General features: G+C 37.1%; 1 protein-coding gene across 2 annotated transcripts in view; it reads right to left on the minus strand.

Annotated features, from left to right (window-relative positions):
* Window positions 1-4,673: 4,673 nt before the first annotated feature.
* The window catches only part of KHDRBS2 (KH RNA binding domain containing, signal transduction associated 2), a 369,498-nt gene continuing 358,440 nt past the window's right edge, over window positions 4,674-15,731 (minus strand). Inside the window, exons 9-10 of one of the 2 annotated variants that reach the window (XR_012659538.1) lie at window positions 6,678-6,851; window positions 4,674-4,725 (exon numbers count right to left, since the gene is read on the minus strand). Coding sequence is in view for 1 of the 2 variants with exons in the window: in XM_075087030.1 (XP_074943131.1) it covers window positions 6,754-6,851 (98 nt within the window). In the remaining variant the exon portion in view is untranslated. Of the gene's footprint in view, window positions 4,726-6,034; window positions 6,852-15,731 lie in introns of those variants that run through there. The other variant, XM_075087030.1, reaches the window with a different exon arrangement.

The following is a 15,731-nucleotide window of genomic DNA, read 5'->3' on the forward strand; positions in this document are numbered from 1 at the left end:
TGAGTTCTAATAACTGATGGAGGTTACAGAGTGCATCTAAGTTCTTCTCAGAGGACAAAAACTTGAGAAGACATTAGACTTGTTTTTCTGTTTAGCATTCAAATATTTTTCAGTTTTTCCTGTGATTTTACTTATTAATTAGGGTTCTTTTTGTACTTCGGTTACTCTGTTGACAACAGAGGATGACTTGAAATAGTAACAAATATAATCTCCATTCTTTTGACATATCTTTAGAATTACAGCCAGCTTTTTCAATTTTTGTAAACTAAAATTACTCCATTTTGTAATCTCTCAGTAAATTGTTTTTATTCCTGCCTTGATAAAATGCCTCTACAAATGAACTCTACCCTCCTGAACCTTAAAAATACATATGTTCTGATATATGGATAAGGGGGTTCTTTGTCACATAGGATGAATTTATAACCTATTCTATGATTCTGACTGTATGAACATTTTTCCCAAACTACTACATCTTCATGCAATCTTGAGCCATTTACAGAAGTTCTATAGCATTATAAAAGAATTCCCATAATACTTGCGGGAGAAAAAATACCGTTTTCTTCAACAGCTTTGCTAGAAAGTTGTTAGTAAATAAATACTGTAAGGAGAACATAATTTTATTTAGATTTGGTATTTGTTCCACAATATTACAGGAAAACAAATTTTCTGTCAAAATATGTAGCTGCTTAGGATTTTCTGGTAGAGTTTCTCAGTTATCTTTTCATTTTAGATAGTATTTTTCTGTTAAAGAAAGGAAATGTACCAGTAAACCTTACAGGTTAAAGGCATCTCTAAGTAGGTTATATGGAGAACACTGATATCCAGTGATGCCCCTATTTAATCTTTTTACAGTCTTCACTTAACTTGCTTCTGCAAGTTAATACAATACAATAAAATACACTATGGAAAACTTTCTAGGACTTCCTTAATTAATCATATTCTTCTTTCAGATGTTAACAAAGACTTTTTCTCTTTGATGTTTAGCTTACACTATGACTCTCCTTTGCCACCATTTATAATTTTGTAACTGTGTTATTTGACTCTTGCAACACTCTGGGCTTCTTAGAAAGACAGTACACAAAACAACACTCCTACTGTTAAACATGAAGGAAATGCATCACTAATGTAGACCAAAATGTTTTTTATTTGAATACAATACATCACTTGCTTGATCTTGATTTAAACCTTCGGATAATAAGCCTGGATGATATTTCATGAGGACTACCATAAATCCATATTATCATGACAAAATGTTAAGCCTTTTGACTGATGCGCTCATATGTGCTCATTATCCTGATTTTAATGGCAATTTAGTTGCTTTATTAAATTCCAGATTCTCAGCTCAGAACCTCAGTCCTGACTGCGGTCCGGCAGCTCCCCAGCAATAGGGAGACACAGACTCTTCCAGTCTGCTGTGCTTACTGACCAGGTCTTCATGTCCGTCCTGTCACAGCTACCGAAGACACAATGATCTGTTTTACACATACTCACTCACTCACTTTCACTAACATTGGTGTTACTCAGTTTAGAAGTCAGCACATGTTCAAGTATAATGGAGTAATTATAGACTGAATGGGGCGTGCGCAGTAAGGAATATCTCCTAGTTTTATGGCTATTGTACCATTATTCCGAATGGAGCCTGAGGATCTCACTGAGTTAGAGAAATATTAGAAAAATATCCTTTGAGGTGAGGTCAGGTATACTGTACTTCCTAAGGTTCTTCATTTATTCATATTAAGATTTAAGATCTTGTTTAAACAGTTAAGCTGTATAGGAAAGAAAGAGTTACATGCTGCTACTTCATTTTCTGATAAAGGTTGCTATTCTAGGGATACCTAGTTTTTTCAGTTAGAATGCCTCCTGAATATATGCAACAAGTCTGTTAGACAAAACAGCCCAGCAGTGCAATTTTTCCTCATCTGTTACTTTGCCAGAGCTTGTCCCTGGAGGTGCAGGTCTGTTGGTTCTGCTCCAACAGGTGACAATGCTCTCAGCCCCTTGGCGCTTCCTTCCTACTCTGTTTCTAGCCGGACTTGAAAACTGCTCCCTCCTGTCAGACTAATTTCAAGCAAGCGAAGCTGTGTCAGTCTGACATATAAAGCTACAGATTCTATCACTGTGCCATCCCTCCACTATCCAATCACCACTTCAACAATGCAGACTGTCAAATGTTGCATAATCCACCCCCAGAAATCATAAGTTTAGAAACTGGTTCATTGATTCTATTCATAGCAAATACTTTTTGGAATATGCATTGTTTGCATTTATAATGCAACAGCCTGCCTATTTAGGGTAATAAGGGTTTTCACCCAGGAGTGCATGTATTATCTACTATCTCATGAAAGTAAAGGATTTTTCAAAAGTAGACAGCTCCATTTTAAAAAGAAAACAATGAAAAGAATATTTACCTTGATGCTGCAAAAGTACAATTAAGAATATTTTAGTGCAATTCTGTACAATAATATATTTTGTGGTTTTAAGTACTGAAAATTGTAATGCACTACTTTATTTTAAAGATCAAACTGTTCTATAGATGAGGTCAACCTGGACAAAAAAAGGTCTTAGAAATCTTTTAATAGAAATTTTGCTTTTTCAACTCTGGTTCTCTTTTCCAGTGTTTTTACTCATTGTTTTGATATTTTGTTTTAGTTTTTCCTCCTATTACAAATGAAACCAGAGAAAATGTTTGGTTGGTGACTAGTGTCTTGGAATTATCTGTAGCACAAGTGAAGTTCTGTGTTTTCTGATGATGCATGTAAGTTTTTAGGACACCAGGGTCATGGCTGACCTGACTGGTGGATGTGTGGAATACATCATGGCTTTTCATAGAAGACATAAAGATGGCTGTTAATTAGAATAACCAGACTCTCTTTTTACTCTTTCACAAATTAAGAAGGTGGATTTTTTTATTAAGACAGAGCAGATTAACTGTAAGACTTCTACAGAAAATGATGTGAAATACACTCTGCAGTTAGCATAGAACAGCACATGTAGTCATGGGTAATTTTTCATACTCCTTTCCTGAAAATCAATAGAACAAATGTTTGCATAAACAGCTGCCTGCACTGAGTTATTAACCCACTTTTTCTAAATAGTTCTTCTCTAAGAATATTCCACAAGGCATCATTTTACTGACATATTCTGCATTTTTTTAATATACTCAAATAATGGCTGTCAAGTGGACTTTGAGACAATAATATTAAATGACACTGCTCTGCATAAAGCTGTATTTGTTGGAGTCCTTCCTCAAGGAGTTCACACTAGTTACTCCCACATAAAAATATGATGCACAAGTGAGCAATTAATTTTATGCACTTTGCCCTGAATCTCCCTTACATCAGGTATGACCTGCTCACGGTTTTGTGTGATTAATCATTTCAGTAAGGCATATGTGCATTTCCTGAAATACCCATATAGTAAAATCTATAATGTGTGATAATCTGTAATCACAGTTATACCGGTATGAAACTGTATTTATAGCAGAGGAATGGGTTTTTCTTGTCTGTATAGATATAACATATATTGACTGAAGCACATTTGTATAACTATATCCAAGGTGGGGAGACAGAAGCTTTTTGCTGTAGTGGCACACTCACACTGATGTGATTGTAATATGCAGACAAATCTTAATGTTGTGTAATATCACTTTGGCCTGCAGAGTGGTTGTAGCACATAAACCAAACCAATTTTTAAAGGTCTTGAGGCAACCCTTTGGAGAGGAAAATTAAGCCCTTTATATCTTATTATACAACACAACTTGTGGTTTGTAAGTAACCATTGAATACACTGATAGCTGGAAAATGTCAAATCTGCCAGACCACGCTCATCGGAAAAGATGCCAGAGTAATAAATGTGTCTAGGATTGTGTATTTGCTGCGCAGTATCAACAGGCTTTTTTATTAACTCTTATCTAGTTTAACAAACACAAGAGAGGAAGAGAATTTGTACCTTTTGTATTGTGATTAGGTTGACACTTCTGAGTGAGTGGATGAAGTAATATCTGAGCTGATTTTTTTTTATGCCTCCAGCAATGGCATTTGTCTTCAGTCAGAAATCTCATATATAATCTGAAGTCTGTATAAGAAGGTTATCCAAGATACACCTTTATGTTTAAATGTATTTAACAGAGAAATATAGAATGTTATGCCTTGATCCATGTCATTGCATGGTAATACCATTAATGTCTCTGCCATTGTAAAGCACAAAAAAGAAAAACCTACCAAGCAAAAGAATAAATAACAAACTTCCTGTGTCTTTATAGACACTTTTGTCATAGAAAGGAATGATAAATATTTTGAGAAGCAAAGGTAAGCCAGTATTGTATTTTTCTATGTCATGTGACTAGTTTGTTTCCAAAATGTAGACATGCTTTTAATAAACACCGGCTCTTGTTTTTAGCAGGAGCAGTTATAAAGCATACCATCTTAATATTTACCATTAAAAGGCTAGACCACAACACTTCTTTTATTTAAATGAAGGGTATCATACCATATAAAAGCAGATGTTTTGATTGCCATTATACCACAGTCACTATGCTGCTATTCAGAGAAACATTGCTGGAAAGAATTATTTATTTTAAAACTCTAGCTGAATACATGTCTCTGTGTCAGTGAAAACAAATGCACAGTTAAAACAGGAAGTTGGAAAAACCCCTGAGATGCGGCAGAGCTTACCTGACCACTTCTCAGCAGATCTGCTGCTTAGCTGTCCAGTGCCTGTGAGTCCCTGAAATAGTGAGACAGAATAAACTCAATGTAACCATCATGTAGCCTACTAAATTCACTTTAACACTTCAAACAACAAAACATATGCTTCATAAACTATTCCAAAAGTGTTAGCATGCAACTCCAGCTGCAAGAGATTTGTTCACAAACTGTACAGCAATAGGCCTGTACTTTATTCTCATCAAAAAAGTAAACCAATCACATCATTGACAAAAAGCCACTGTAAACAAAAAGACTGTATTTAAAGGATTAACAGTTTTGGCATCCCTACCATCAAGTCTTCTGTTCTTTTTTTGTTTTTGTCATCAAAATTTAGGTTATATATTTGTTGTTAGCAAGAGTTGCATTACTATTATTGTTAATTTTAGTTCTGTTTATTACCTTGAGGGTTATATATTGTAGAATAATTTTGTTGTCACTAGTTAATGTTAATTAGTTGTTTTAATAGCCTATAGTCCTATTTGTTATATTTTGGTAGGTTTACTTTTTTAACTATCAGTAACTTAATAACTGAGAATATTTAACATTGCTGTTGCATACTCAAAATTACAGAGTTACTATTAGTGTTACCTGTTTAACGTTTAGTCATCCTTTGAGTCCTGCGACATATTTCCTTAATAATCATCAGCCATCAAGTCTGATAGTCTCAAAAGAAATATCAGCCCTCTAAACTGCCTTCAAGGGCGGTGATATTTAGCACTGAAAATTACAAATAAAGTTTTTGAAGTTGAGTACCAACAACTGGGCAGTGACACTGATGATTTGTTTATCAAGACAAATTGTTATATACTACGAAAAATGCAGTCAACGCACTCTTCTGAGTGAAAACAAATAGGTGAATCTATGCAATGCTTACATGTTGAATGGGATATTTAATGTGCGGGGAAACTCAAAGGTTGAAGAACTAGCATTTAGACAGTCTAACAGTGGTAAGTGGTAATCTTACCTCTTTAAACTCCATTACATTCTCTCGAGAGACATGCTAATACAAACAAGTCAATCAGAGTTTGTGTTTAGCAAGATCAAGCTTAGAGGATAGTTTAAAATCCATTTATTGTTCTAAAGCATTTTTTTCCATTAACATGTTATACATTAGTGGATACTAACCATGATTCATGTAACAGTTTAGTTTGTTAACTTTTAAATTATTTAACAACCAAAAGTTATTAATACAACTTTTAAAGTCTTACACAAAAAATCTTAAAACAGGCTTGGGTTCATTTTTGTAATTTTTATATAAAAAACATTTTAGGCATCTCTTGAAAAAGAAATAAAGCAGGCATTTAAGCTAGAAAACAAGTAATTCCAAATTTAGTTTGTTACAAAAGGTTTCAGCTTTATTGACAAATTATGGCAAACATATTTGACAAAATTATGGTTTCCTATTTAGAGAAGCTTACACATGGAACTTTATGTGAGTTTTTTTTTAACAAATACAGGTTAAAACACTGAACAAATTCAGTTAGCTACATACATACAGTAGCTGCTTGTTTTCAACCCCATTAAAACAGCATTTAAAATTAAATTTACAAACTTAATATCGAACATCTTAATCTAAACTAACATATATTAAAAAAGACAGGTTAAAACATCTTATCTACAGCTTGATTATTGTCTGGTTCAAAAAAAAAAAAAAAAGAAAAAAAGAATCATTACAGTCTTTCAGCAACCCTAAACAAAAACTCAGCCTTAGCTAGTATGTAGAGAGACTCAAGATCTGTAACAGTGTCATGCTTTTTAAGTTACACACAGCAATGAATACAACCAACAGAACATCATCTTTGAATGATTTATAGACAATGCTTGCCAAAGCTTTTTTGTCTCTGTTTTTTTAAGTCCGTGTTATAAAATAATACTAATGCCAATGTCACTCCAATGTCATAGGAAATACAAGTAGTACATAGGATAATAATGAGCAGTAATCCCTAGGATAGAAAAGAAATGGACTATTACTTGTCTTGTTGCTGTTTATGTGGAGACCAGAGGCTATTAATTGTCTTTGAGATGAGGTCACAGATGAGGAGGACCTTCAATATCTACCATAGGGGTGTTCCCTGTAACCCCCTCTGGCTGACCTTGGAGGTGGTGCCTTTAGGCTGGAACGGGTTGTGGCCCATTCTTCTTGTGCTAAAAACAGAAGAGAAAAACATGTTTTGTAAATATCTAAACTTGAAAGAACAAAATGATGCCACTGCTAATGGCTGTCAAAATTCTCGAGGGTTTTGGCTGAAAGCTTTAGAAAAATAAAATGAGGATGGTGTTATGATCCATTTCTTTATGCTCCCACAAAATCTTATGGAAAAACTAACTTTCTACTTCTCTACAAAGGCAACCTGTCTATCTCAGGATGAAAAAAACCTTACTCCTTCACTTTCAGCAGAGAAGTTAAAGCACCAGTGTGAATAATATTTAATGCAGTCGGTATGTTAATAAGATGAGGAGTTGAATCATGAAAAGATAATAGAAATACATTTGATTTTTTACTTCCATTTGAGACGAAAAGTAAGAAAATAATGGAAGAAAACTAATGTGTAGAAATGAAGCTACTACATTAAGCAAAAGAGTTTTGCAAAAAAACTTTTTACTTTGCATTATCTTTAGAGTACTTTTTCAAATTTGTGTGAATGAAATATGCTCAGGAAGAATAAGTTAAAAACTGTAAGGCTAGGTCAGTCTTTATAAAGCTTCTAAAAATCCTTTTTTTGTTGTTGTTGTTTCCAAAGGCAAGGTATTTCTGGAAGTTAAGCCCTCCAAAGGAACAAACAGGAAGCTACTTATAGTTGTGGTCCAGTGGTGGAAACCTAAACATGAACTCTCTCCTAAATCAGCTAGTGGATTGTCAATTGATTTCTGGCTTTGTCTTCCACTGACTTCAACTGATCATACGTACAGTGATTAAAATGGAAATGCAGAAGTCACAGTATATAATCTATTTTATATCACATCATAATGCAACAGTACCCCCATTACAATAGTAATAGAAGACATCTGACATACACATCTTCACGGTGAAGTTTAAAAATCTCTATAAACCCCCTCAAAGTTATATGATATTCTGTCTATCTCTTTGTAATGAAGTATAGAAGCTATTCAGAAATCAGTGCAGCAAATGTTAGTTATTTTCCGTATTGTTTTATTTTATCGGTGATCAACATGTTTGTATTACAGGTATGCGTAACGTATTAATGTTTGTAAAATATAAGATAAAGGTCAAGCCTTCTGATGCTAGGGAAAAAAAGAACACCTTTTAAGGTACATAAAAAGCAGAGATTGAAAGGAGAAGAGTTTAAAAGATTGGAAGGTGACTTGAAGCCAGTGGGAAAGGGAAAGGAAGATTTGAATTGATGATGAAACAGTATACTTGCTATTGCTATCAAAACAAATCTAATTGATTGGTATATTGAAACAGATCCTTTTTCCTAAGTCTAAAGTGGGGCTATTTTATTTCATTTATAAATAGGTAACACAGTAATAAGCTGAACTATTCAGCCTTGAACTACTGCTGAAGGCTTGAAACATTTGAAGCCCTTGCCCCATAAATTTAAAAATCCAGTTATATCTGTTTTTTAAGAGGTACGTAAATTTTCTGCTTTGATCCATACAAAATTTTTAAGTGCCTGTGAAGAAATTAACATTTCAGAACATATTTTCTTTGCTCAGGTCTTGTTTTAGACTTTTGCTACCCCACTCAGCCACCAAGCATTGAAATGAGTACTCCTGACTCAGCATGGTCAATAAAATTCATTTATATGGACTATAAATGCGAAACTTGCTGAACTCCCAGGTGCAAGGGGATAAGCTGTGAGCCAGTGTGGGACATATTCGCAACAGTGAGCAGGGGCAAAAATATTTATTGCTCATAGCCAAGAAGAATGGCTTTTTACTACATTTTTCACGTTACATGCACCTTTCTCACTTATTTTCTAATAGGCCAAGCAGAGATGTTCTTGAGTTCAATCTGATTCCTGATGTACCTGTAGAGTGAATCTAACCTCAGTTAATTTTCCTTTGTTTCTTGTATTCCATCCCCACTACTGGAAGGACAGACTGGGCTTTCAAGTGTCAGGTCACTGCCAGAAAGCAGTGATGGATTCATAACTTTTGGAAAGTAGTGTATCTGTTGCAATTCACTCAAAGCATTGAAGAATATTGTTCAATTTTTTAACAGAATGACCTAAACAAGAGTAGAGCTTTCTCTGCAAAATAAAATCCAGAGGCTAGTACGTGAGAATATTAAAAAACCAAAATTGTACTATTCATACATTTCAATGAAGGCTAACTACACTGCTTTAAATTTAGTCAGCTATTTGATTAATGGAATGATGGCCTTAAATATAAAAAAGAACTGAAAAATTCTTCATCTGCATTAAGACTTGTCACAGATTTTCTTTTATTAAAGCAAGTTTTTTAGAGTGATAGCAGAATTTTCCTCTAAAGTGAAGACTTCATAAATATACCTTCTAAAGCAGAACAAGAATTCAGTAAAAGATCCATATTTTGATTGCTTTGGGCTCAGTTCCTATAGATAACTTATTAAAGTTCAATCTTCACTAGTTTCTCCTTAAATAGTTTATTCATATAATTTGGTTATGATGAGCTTAAGATGACAAGAGTCCCCAGGAAACTAATACATACAGAGGCCTTTGTTTCTCTTCTGCATCTTGATTGATGTGTCTGTTGATAATAATATAGGATTCCAAATACATGGTAGTGATATTGTTGCATAGTACAAGCACAGAAACCAATTGTTTGAATTTTTCTTTTTATATGCATGTGTTAGAGTCCAAGTTCCAAAGGAATCTTTGAGCAATATGGTGACATTTTAGCTACATGTATGGAATGGTGTGCTGATACTACATTTTCAGCATACTATTTGCAAAACCTTTATAATACAATATATTTTGCTGTCAGTCATGCCACACTTTTAGCCCTAACACAGTATGTGAGTAAATAAGTTTAAAACCTCATCCTATCAGCAGAAACTTTGCGAAATTGAAATCTTACCCAACATGGATAGGGCCACATACTGTCCACCCACATGGGAAATGGAAGTCATAATTTCTTTCTCTGGCAGGTCAGTAAGTCCTCCTGGGTAAAGGAGAACGAGGTCTTCTAGCCGTGGGAGGGAAACTGAACTGTCTTTAAATATTGTGTGGGTGGAAAAGTACAAAGCTACTGATATTTAGTATAGAGAAGCTCTTGCAGAATAGTTGGGGAGCTTTATGGTTGAAGAATCTACACCATGAATGGAAAAGTGGCAACATTTTGTGTGCCCTCCATTTCAGGGAAAAGCGAAATGGGTTACCTCAAATCAACACTGAAAGTAAATTAATGTTTCACCTTCCTCTGAAACTAAGAGAGCCCTCACACCTTTGCTTTCAGTTAAGAGGTAGATTCACAAAACGCCTTTTCATTTGAGGCATGGTGAGTGACTGCATTAGTGCAAATAGTGTATGTATTTTTTAAAGCAAAGTAAACTACATTGACTTGAAACAGTGCTCAGGGTCAGATGCCATGTTTTATTTGAGAAGCAGTAAGCAAAACCTGAGAGCTTATGAAGTAAAATAAGCTCCAGCAAATGGTCTTTCACCAAGGGAGACACTGGTGACTGGAGATATTGCCAGTGATGAAGCAAATTCCCCAAATTATCACAGGGTAGAGCATGATTTATACTATGTAGGGATTGCTTGCGGTCAGATTATTTATTCAAGTGAATTTTGAGTGTGAATGGTCAGCTGGGCCATTAGATCATAGACCAGATCCAGGCCCTCAGCCCAACCAGCAGTGCAGGCACACACACACAATATTATCGCATGTTGGTATCATATTGATTTATGAATGGGCCCAAATGCAGGTTGGAGAGGACGCTTATTTCCTGCCTCTTATCTTCTGATAACTTTCATTTGCTTCTCTGGGTACAGGTGTTACTGGCCCACTAACTTCCTCATCTCAGATACTCCTTCACAGAAATGAACTATATTTCCCAGAGTCAAGGGGTGAATTTGCCCCTCCATTCACATCAGAGTTGTAAAAAAGTGTTCAAAGTTTTGTGATGCAGATGTCTTTCCAGTTTCAGTTTAAGACAGTTAACCATTACTAATGTTCTGGATATTCTTCTAGTGTGAATGAAGTATTAGATATCTATTGACTTCCTTATTGTCCAGATTTCATTTTAAAAAGGAATAAAAACATTGTTGATGTTAAAAAAGACTTATGCTTTCTGGCTATTCACCACTGAAGTTTAAAAGCTGCTGCTGCCCAGTATTATTTTTTAAAATAATATTTAAAGACTTTTAGGACATTAAGAATTCTCCCCAAATATATAAAATTCACCATATATACAATTTCTTTTAGTAGGAAACAAAACACAGTAGCCCTTCTTAGAAAATCAAAATACCTGTCATTTTTTTACCTGACTAATTAGAGTATTTAATGTTGCTACAGATCTACAACTGCAAAAAATTACCTATATTCCAAAGACTCCAGGAGTGAGCAGAGGTAATACAAAAAGAGTTTGACTGAACTGAAGCATTTTAGTTAATGATTTTGTTTTTTAATGGGCACGATTTTATTGCTGGTATCTTGTTTTTGCTAATCACTGCTGACTTTTGTGGTCACTAAGAAAATAATTAGCTGACTGTAGACTAAAATACTGAACAGTTAAAACAGGTATGAAAGATTACTTCTGTAAAAAGATAAATGAAAACTGAAAATATAAAATAAAACTCCTGTTAAAATTCTGAGAGCTATTTCTTCTCTGCAAGACATCTTCTCTGCCACTACATTTCATTATCTGTTGCCTTGGGGTGTGAGGGGAAAGCTTGGGGAGGGGGAATGTCAGCTGCAGAGCTAAAGTGAGGCTCAGGCTAGCATGTATTAGGAGTGGACATCTCTGGAGCAGATTTGGTAACAGCTGATCTTGCTATGGAACAAGAAACATTCCTGTTGTGATTTTTTGGTGCATTCCATTTGTTTTCTTTTCCTTTGAGCTGCTCAGGATGTTGTCTTGTTGAAGATCAGGGGGTTTATGGTCACATGAAACCAAAGTTTACTGTAGAAAGCTGTTGCCTAGAGGGCTGAAGAAGTGGCAGCCAATATGATATAGACCTAAGTCCTCAGGTTCCTCGTTCCTACAGGGAATCAGTTCCCATATAGTGAATTTAAAAATCCTGCCTCTGCAGTATGTTTCATTACACCCTTTAAAAATGGCATTTTGCTGTAAATGTGCTGCAGCTTCAATTACCCTTTGCTGAAGTGTCACTGCGTTTACAGAGAGGCCTTGGGGAGAACTAAGATTTAGATAAAAAAGGAGAAGCTTTATTTATATAAATGAAAATGACAAAAGTAGTAAAAATACTCACTAAATGTACAACACAAAGACAAACCAATTTCTTGTTCCCTTCGAGTCCCCTCCCCCACCTCCAGAGTGAAACACCTTCATAAAAAGGTAAAACATACAGTCTTTCTGGCAGTGCTCATATAGTAAAAAATTACTTTATATTACCCATTGGAAGAAGCTGTTTTTCCTTGACTAACAGCGTTTTAAAGTAAATTGCTGCTGTGGCTGTACCAGCTTCTGATACAGAACAAGAACAGAAACATAATTTGTGGTACAAGTGTCTTATGCTCTTTTTTCCATTAACATGGTGGACCTATTTGCTTGATTCCAAACTTTAACAAGGAAGGATGATGGTCACAATTTATTTATATCTATTTGGTAGTACCATCATCAAAACATGAGAGGATGGTTTACAGCTAACAGCTCTTGTTGATATTGCATGATAGTCCCTACTGCATTAACAGGTGAATCCATAGCCAAAACATAGTTGAAAGTTTTGGGATTACAGCTTTCAACTGGGAAAACACTGGCCTCTACCACTCATACAGCAGTAAAGGATTATATATTTATTGTGGAGAAAGAAAGATGATAAGGAGCAACACTATAAAGGCTCTCTGAACCACACGATGCCAATAAATTACAAGATGCAGCCAGGCCAAAAAAGAAATCAGATTATTAGTGGTTTTTCCTACAGGGATTTTTAATGAAGAACAATATATCTGAATCCTAGTAATTAAAGGTTCCTTGATGTGCAAAGTTGCTTTTTCATACCTCAGTTCCAGCAATGCAAGGTAACCTTTTTTCTTTCAGCATCAAGGGTGGCTCCTGAGAATAGAAAAACTCTATCTTCAGGAATAGTCTTAAAGGTTTGAAGCCATATAGACTACCTTAGTAGTCACACAGAGATTTGGGTAGCTTGTTGGGTAGCAGAAAGCTTGAAATACCCTTCAGCCTTTTTGATTCCCAGGCTGAGTTCCATTGTGTTTCAGAACATATGAGAAAGTGGAGTCTGGTCTTTCTCTGAGAGACTGTGCCAAAACGGACAGGAAAGAGAGCCTGGAAATATTTTATCTTAATAAAGTGACATGTTAATGAAGTGGAAACTGGGAGGCATTTCAGGTGAAAAGCAGGTAGCCTCGGTGAGAGAAAGGCAACTGGGAGAACTGCTAGTGAGTCTGTCAATCAGTGTGCCCAAGAGCTGAAGGAATACGCAGGGCTGTCATCGTGTTTTAATGCTGATTCCTTTTCCTCCTTCTGACTCCTGCACAAAGAAACCCTGTGGAGTCCAATCTCCACGCTCCCTTGGCGATGACCAGCCTGCTGTCCTGTCCTGCTCTAGCGGGCTCCTCTCACCCCCATCCTTTTCACTTCTGACTGCCTGCAGTGCTATCAAGTGTCAGAGACTGTGATTGAAAAGAAATCCACACTGGCAGCTTAATAACTGAGGGCCGAGGGTCCAGTTTTTCCAGGAATTTGGTGTTACTGCTAACTTGCAACATCTCTCAGACACTGCCATTCTTAGCTAAGAAGAAATATTGTATGCTCGCTTTCAGAAACTAAAAGTGTAAGTTATGGCAGCATGATGGAAACGTAAGATAGTTCATAGTTGAGGAATCTGAGTGTGCTTGAGCATGAGGATTGCTTTGGGTGTGGCAACAAGTGTCAGCAAATCTTTTGGTGGCTACTTTGATAAGAAATATGAAGTAATGGGCAAAGCCTTGGATACTTCTTTCAATTTGCTGTATGCTCCCTCTGAATCAATATTTGAAGCTCACCTTTAGGATACATAAAATAATTGTTATTATCACAGGCAATCAGCACCCTTGGTTTATGATTGATTGAAATTATATGTTAGTATTTTTGCACTGCTTTTTACAATTCATATTGACACTTAGCTGCTGTGTTCATTGAGTTATATAAATACTTCCAGTAAAAAACCCAAGATCAAGGGGTTCCTGTATCCCTCCCACACCAAACTGAAGGCAGTAGCTCAAAGGAAAAGAGTGAATGGAGGCAAGTCCACGCTCAGGGTGGCAGGCACACACCCTCCTTGCTCACCCCACCTTCCCAGGTGCTACTGGATAACATGTATGAGGCTCTGCAGGTGGAATACTAGTCAACAGAAGATGTGGATAACAGTCCATCTATACCAGTGGTGTTCCCAGGGTTAGAAAGGTCTACCCCCCATATCAAAACTGCCTCCACGAGGAAGATAAGATGGGTTATAGTTGTAGGCGACTCCCTTCTGAGGGGAACAGAGGGTCCAATATGCTAGACAGACCCTCCCCTTAGAGAAGACTGCTGCCTCCCTGGGGCCTGGGTTAAGGACATCGCAAGGAAACTTCCTGGCCTGGGACGGCCCTCAGACTATTACCGATTACTGCTCTTCCACGTGGGAGGTGATGAAGCTGCAACACACAGTCCAAGAGCAATCAAAAGAGATTTCAGGGACTTGGGACAGCTAGCAAGGGACTCTGGAGCACAGGTTATTTTCTCCTCTCTCCTTCCAGTTGCAGACAGTGACACTGGAAGGAACAGTTGCAACCAGTCTATTAATGCATGGCTCTGTGGCTGGTGTCATCGCCACCATTTTGGTTGTTTTGATAACAGGGTGGCCTACACAGCACAAGGCTTTCTGTAAGGGGAAAGAGGGTGTTTGCTTATGAGCTTGCAGGGCTCACTGACAGAGCTTTAAACTAGGCTTGAAGAGAGAGGGGGTTAATGTCAGGCTTGCCCCGACAAGCTGAGGGACAACACGCTAAGGTCAGAGGGATGGGGTGCTAATGAGGGCACTCAGCTTCTGTCTCTAAGATGTGCTGGATTCACTGGAGCACAGCTGAAGTTGTATGCAGAAGAGTTAGGGGCTACTGAGGTACTAGGAGCCAAGAGGGGAACACTGGTGAAACACCTCAAAGGAATCAAGGGGTGTTCCTTTAAGAAGGTGACACAGATGACAGCCCAGCTGAAGTACCTCTACACAAATGCATGCAGCATGGATAATAAACAGGAGGAACTGGAAGCTGTTTTACAGCAGGAAAGCTATGATACAGTAGCTATCACAGAAAGATGGTGGGATGACTCGCACAACTGGAGTGCTGCAATGGATGGCTATAAACTCTTCAGAAGGGATAGGCAAGGCAGGAAAGGCAGTGGGGTAGCTCTGTATGTAGGCAGTGTTTGGATTGTCTAGACCTTAATGATGGTCATGATAGGGTTGACAATAGGTAAGAATCAGGGGGAAGGCCAACAAGACAGATATCATGGTGGGAGTCTCTTACAGACCACCCAAGCAGGATGAAGAGGCAAATGAATTACTCTACAAGCAGCTGGGAGAAGTCTCACGATTGCTAGCCTCACGATCACTAGCCCTTGGCCTTGTGGGGGACTTCAATCTACCTGATGTATGCTGGAAATACAATACAGTGGAGAGGAAATAGTCTAGGAGGTTTCTGGAGTGTGTGGAAGGTAACTTCCTGGTACAGCTAGTGAGTGAGCCAGCTAGGGAAGGCGCCCCACTGGACCTGTTGTTCACAAACAGAGAAGGACTTGTGGGTGATGCCATGATTGGAGGCTGTCTTGGGCACAGCGATCATGAAATGACAGAGTTTTCAATTCTCAGAGAAGGAAGGAGAGGGGTCAGCAGAACTGTCAGCTTGGACTTCCAGAGG

The sequence above is a fragment of the Phalacrocorax aristotelis genome, chromosome 3 (assembly GCF_949628215.1).
Source record: "Phalacrocorax aristotelis chromosome 3, bGulAri2.1, whole genome shotgun sequence".
Classification (NCBI taxonomy): Eukaryota; Metazoa; Chordata; class Aves; order Suliformes; family Phalacrocoracidae; genus Phalacrocorax; species Phalacrocorax aristotelis.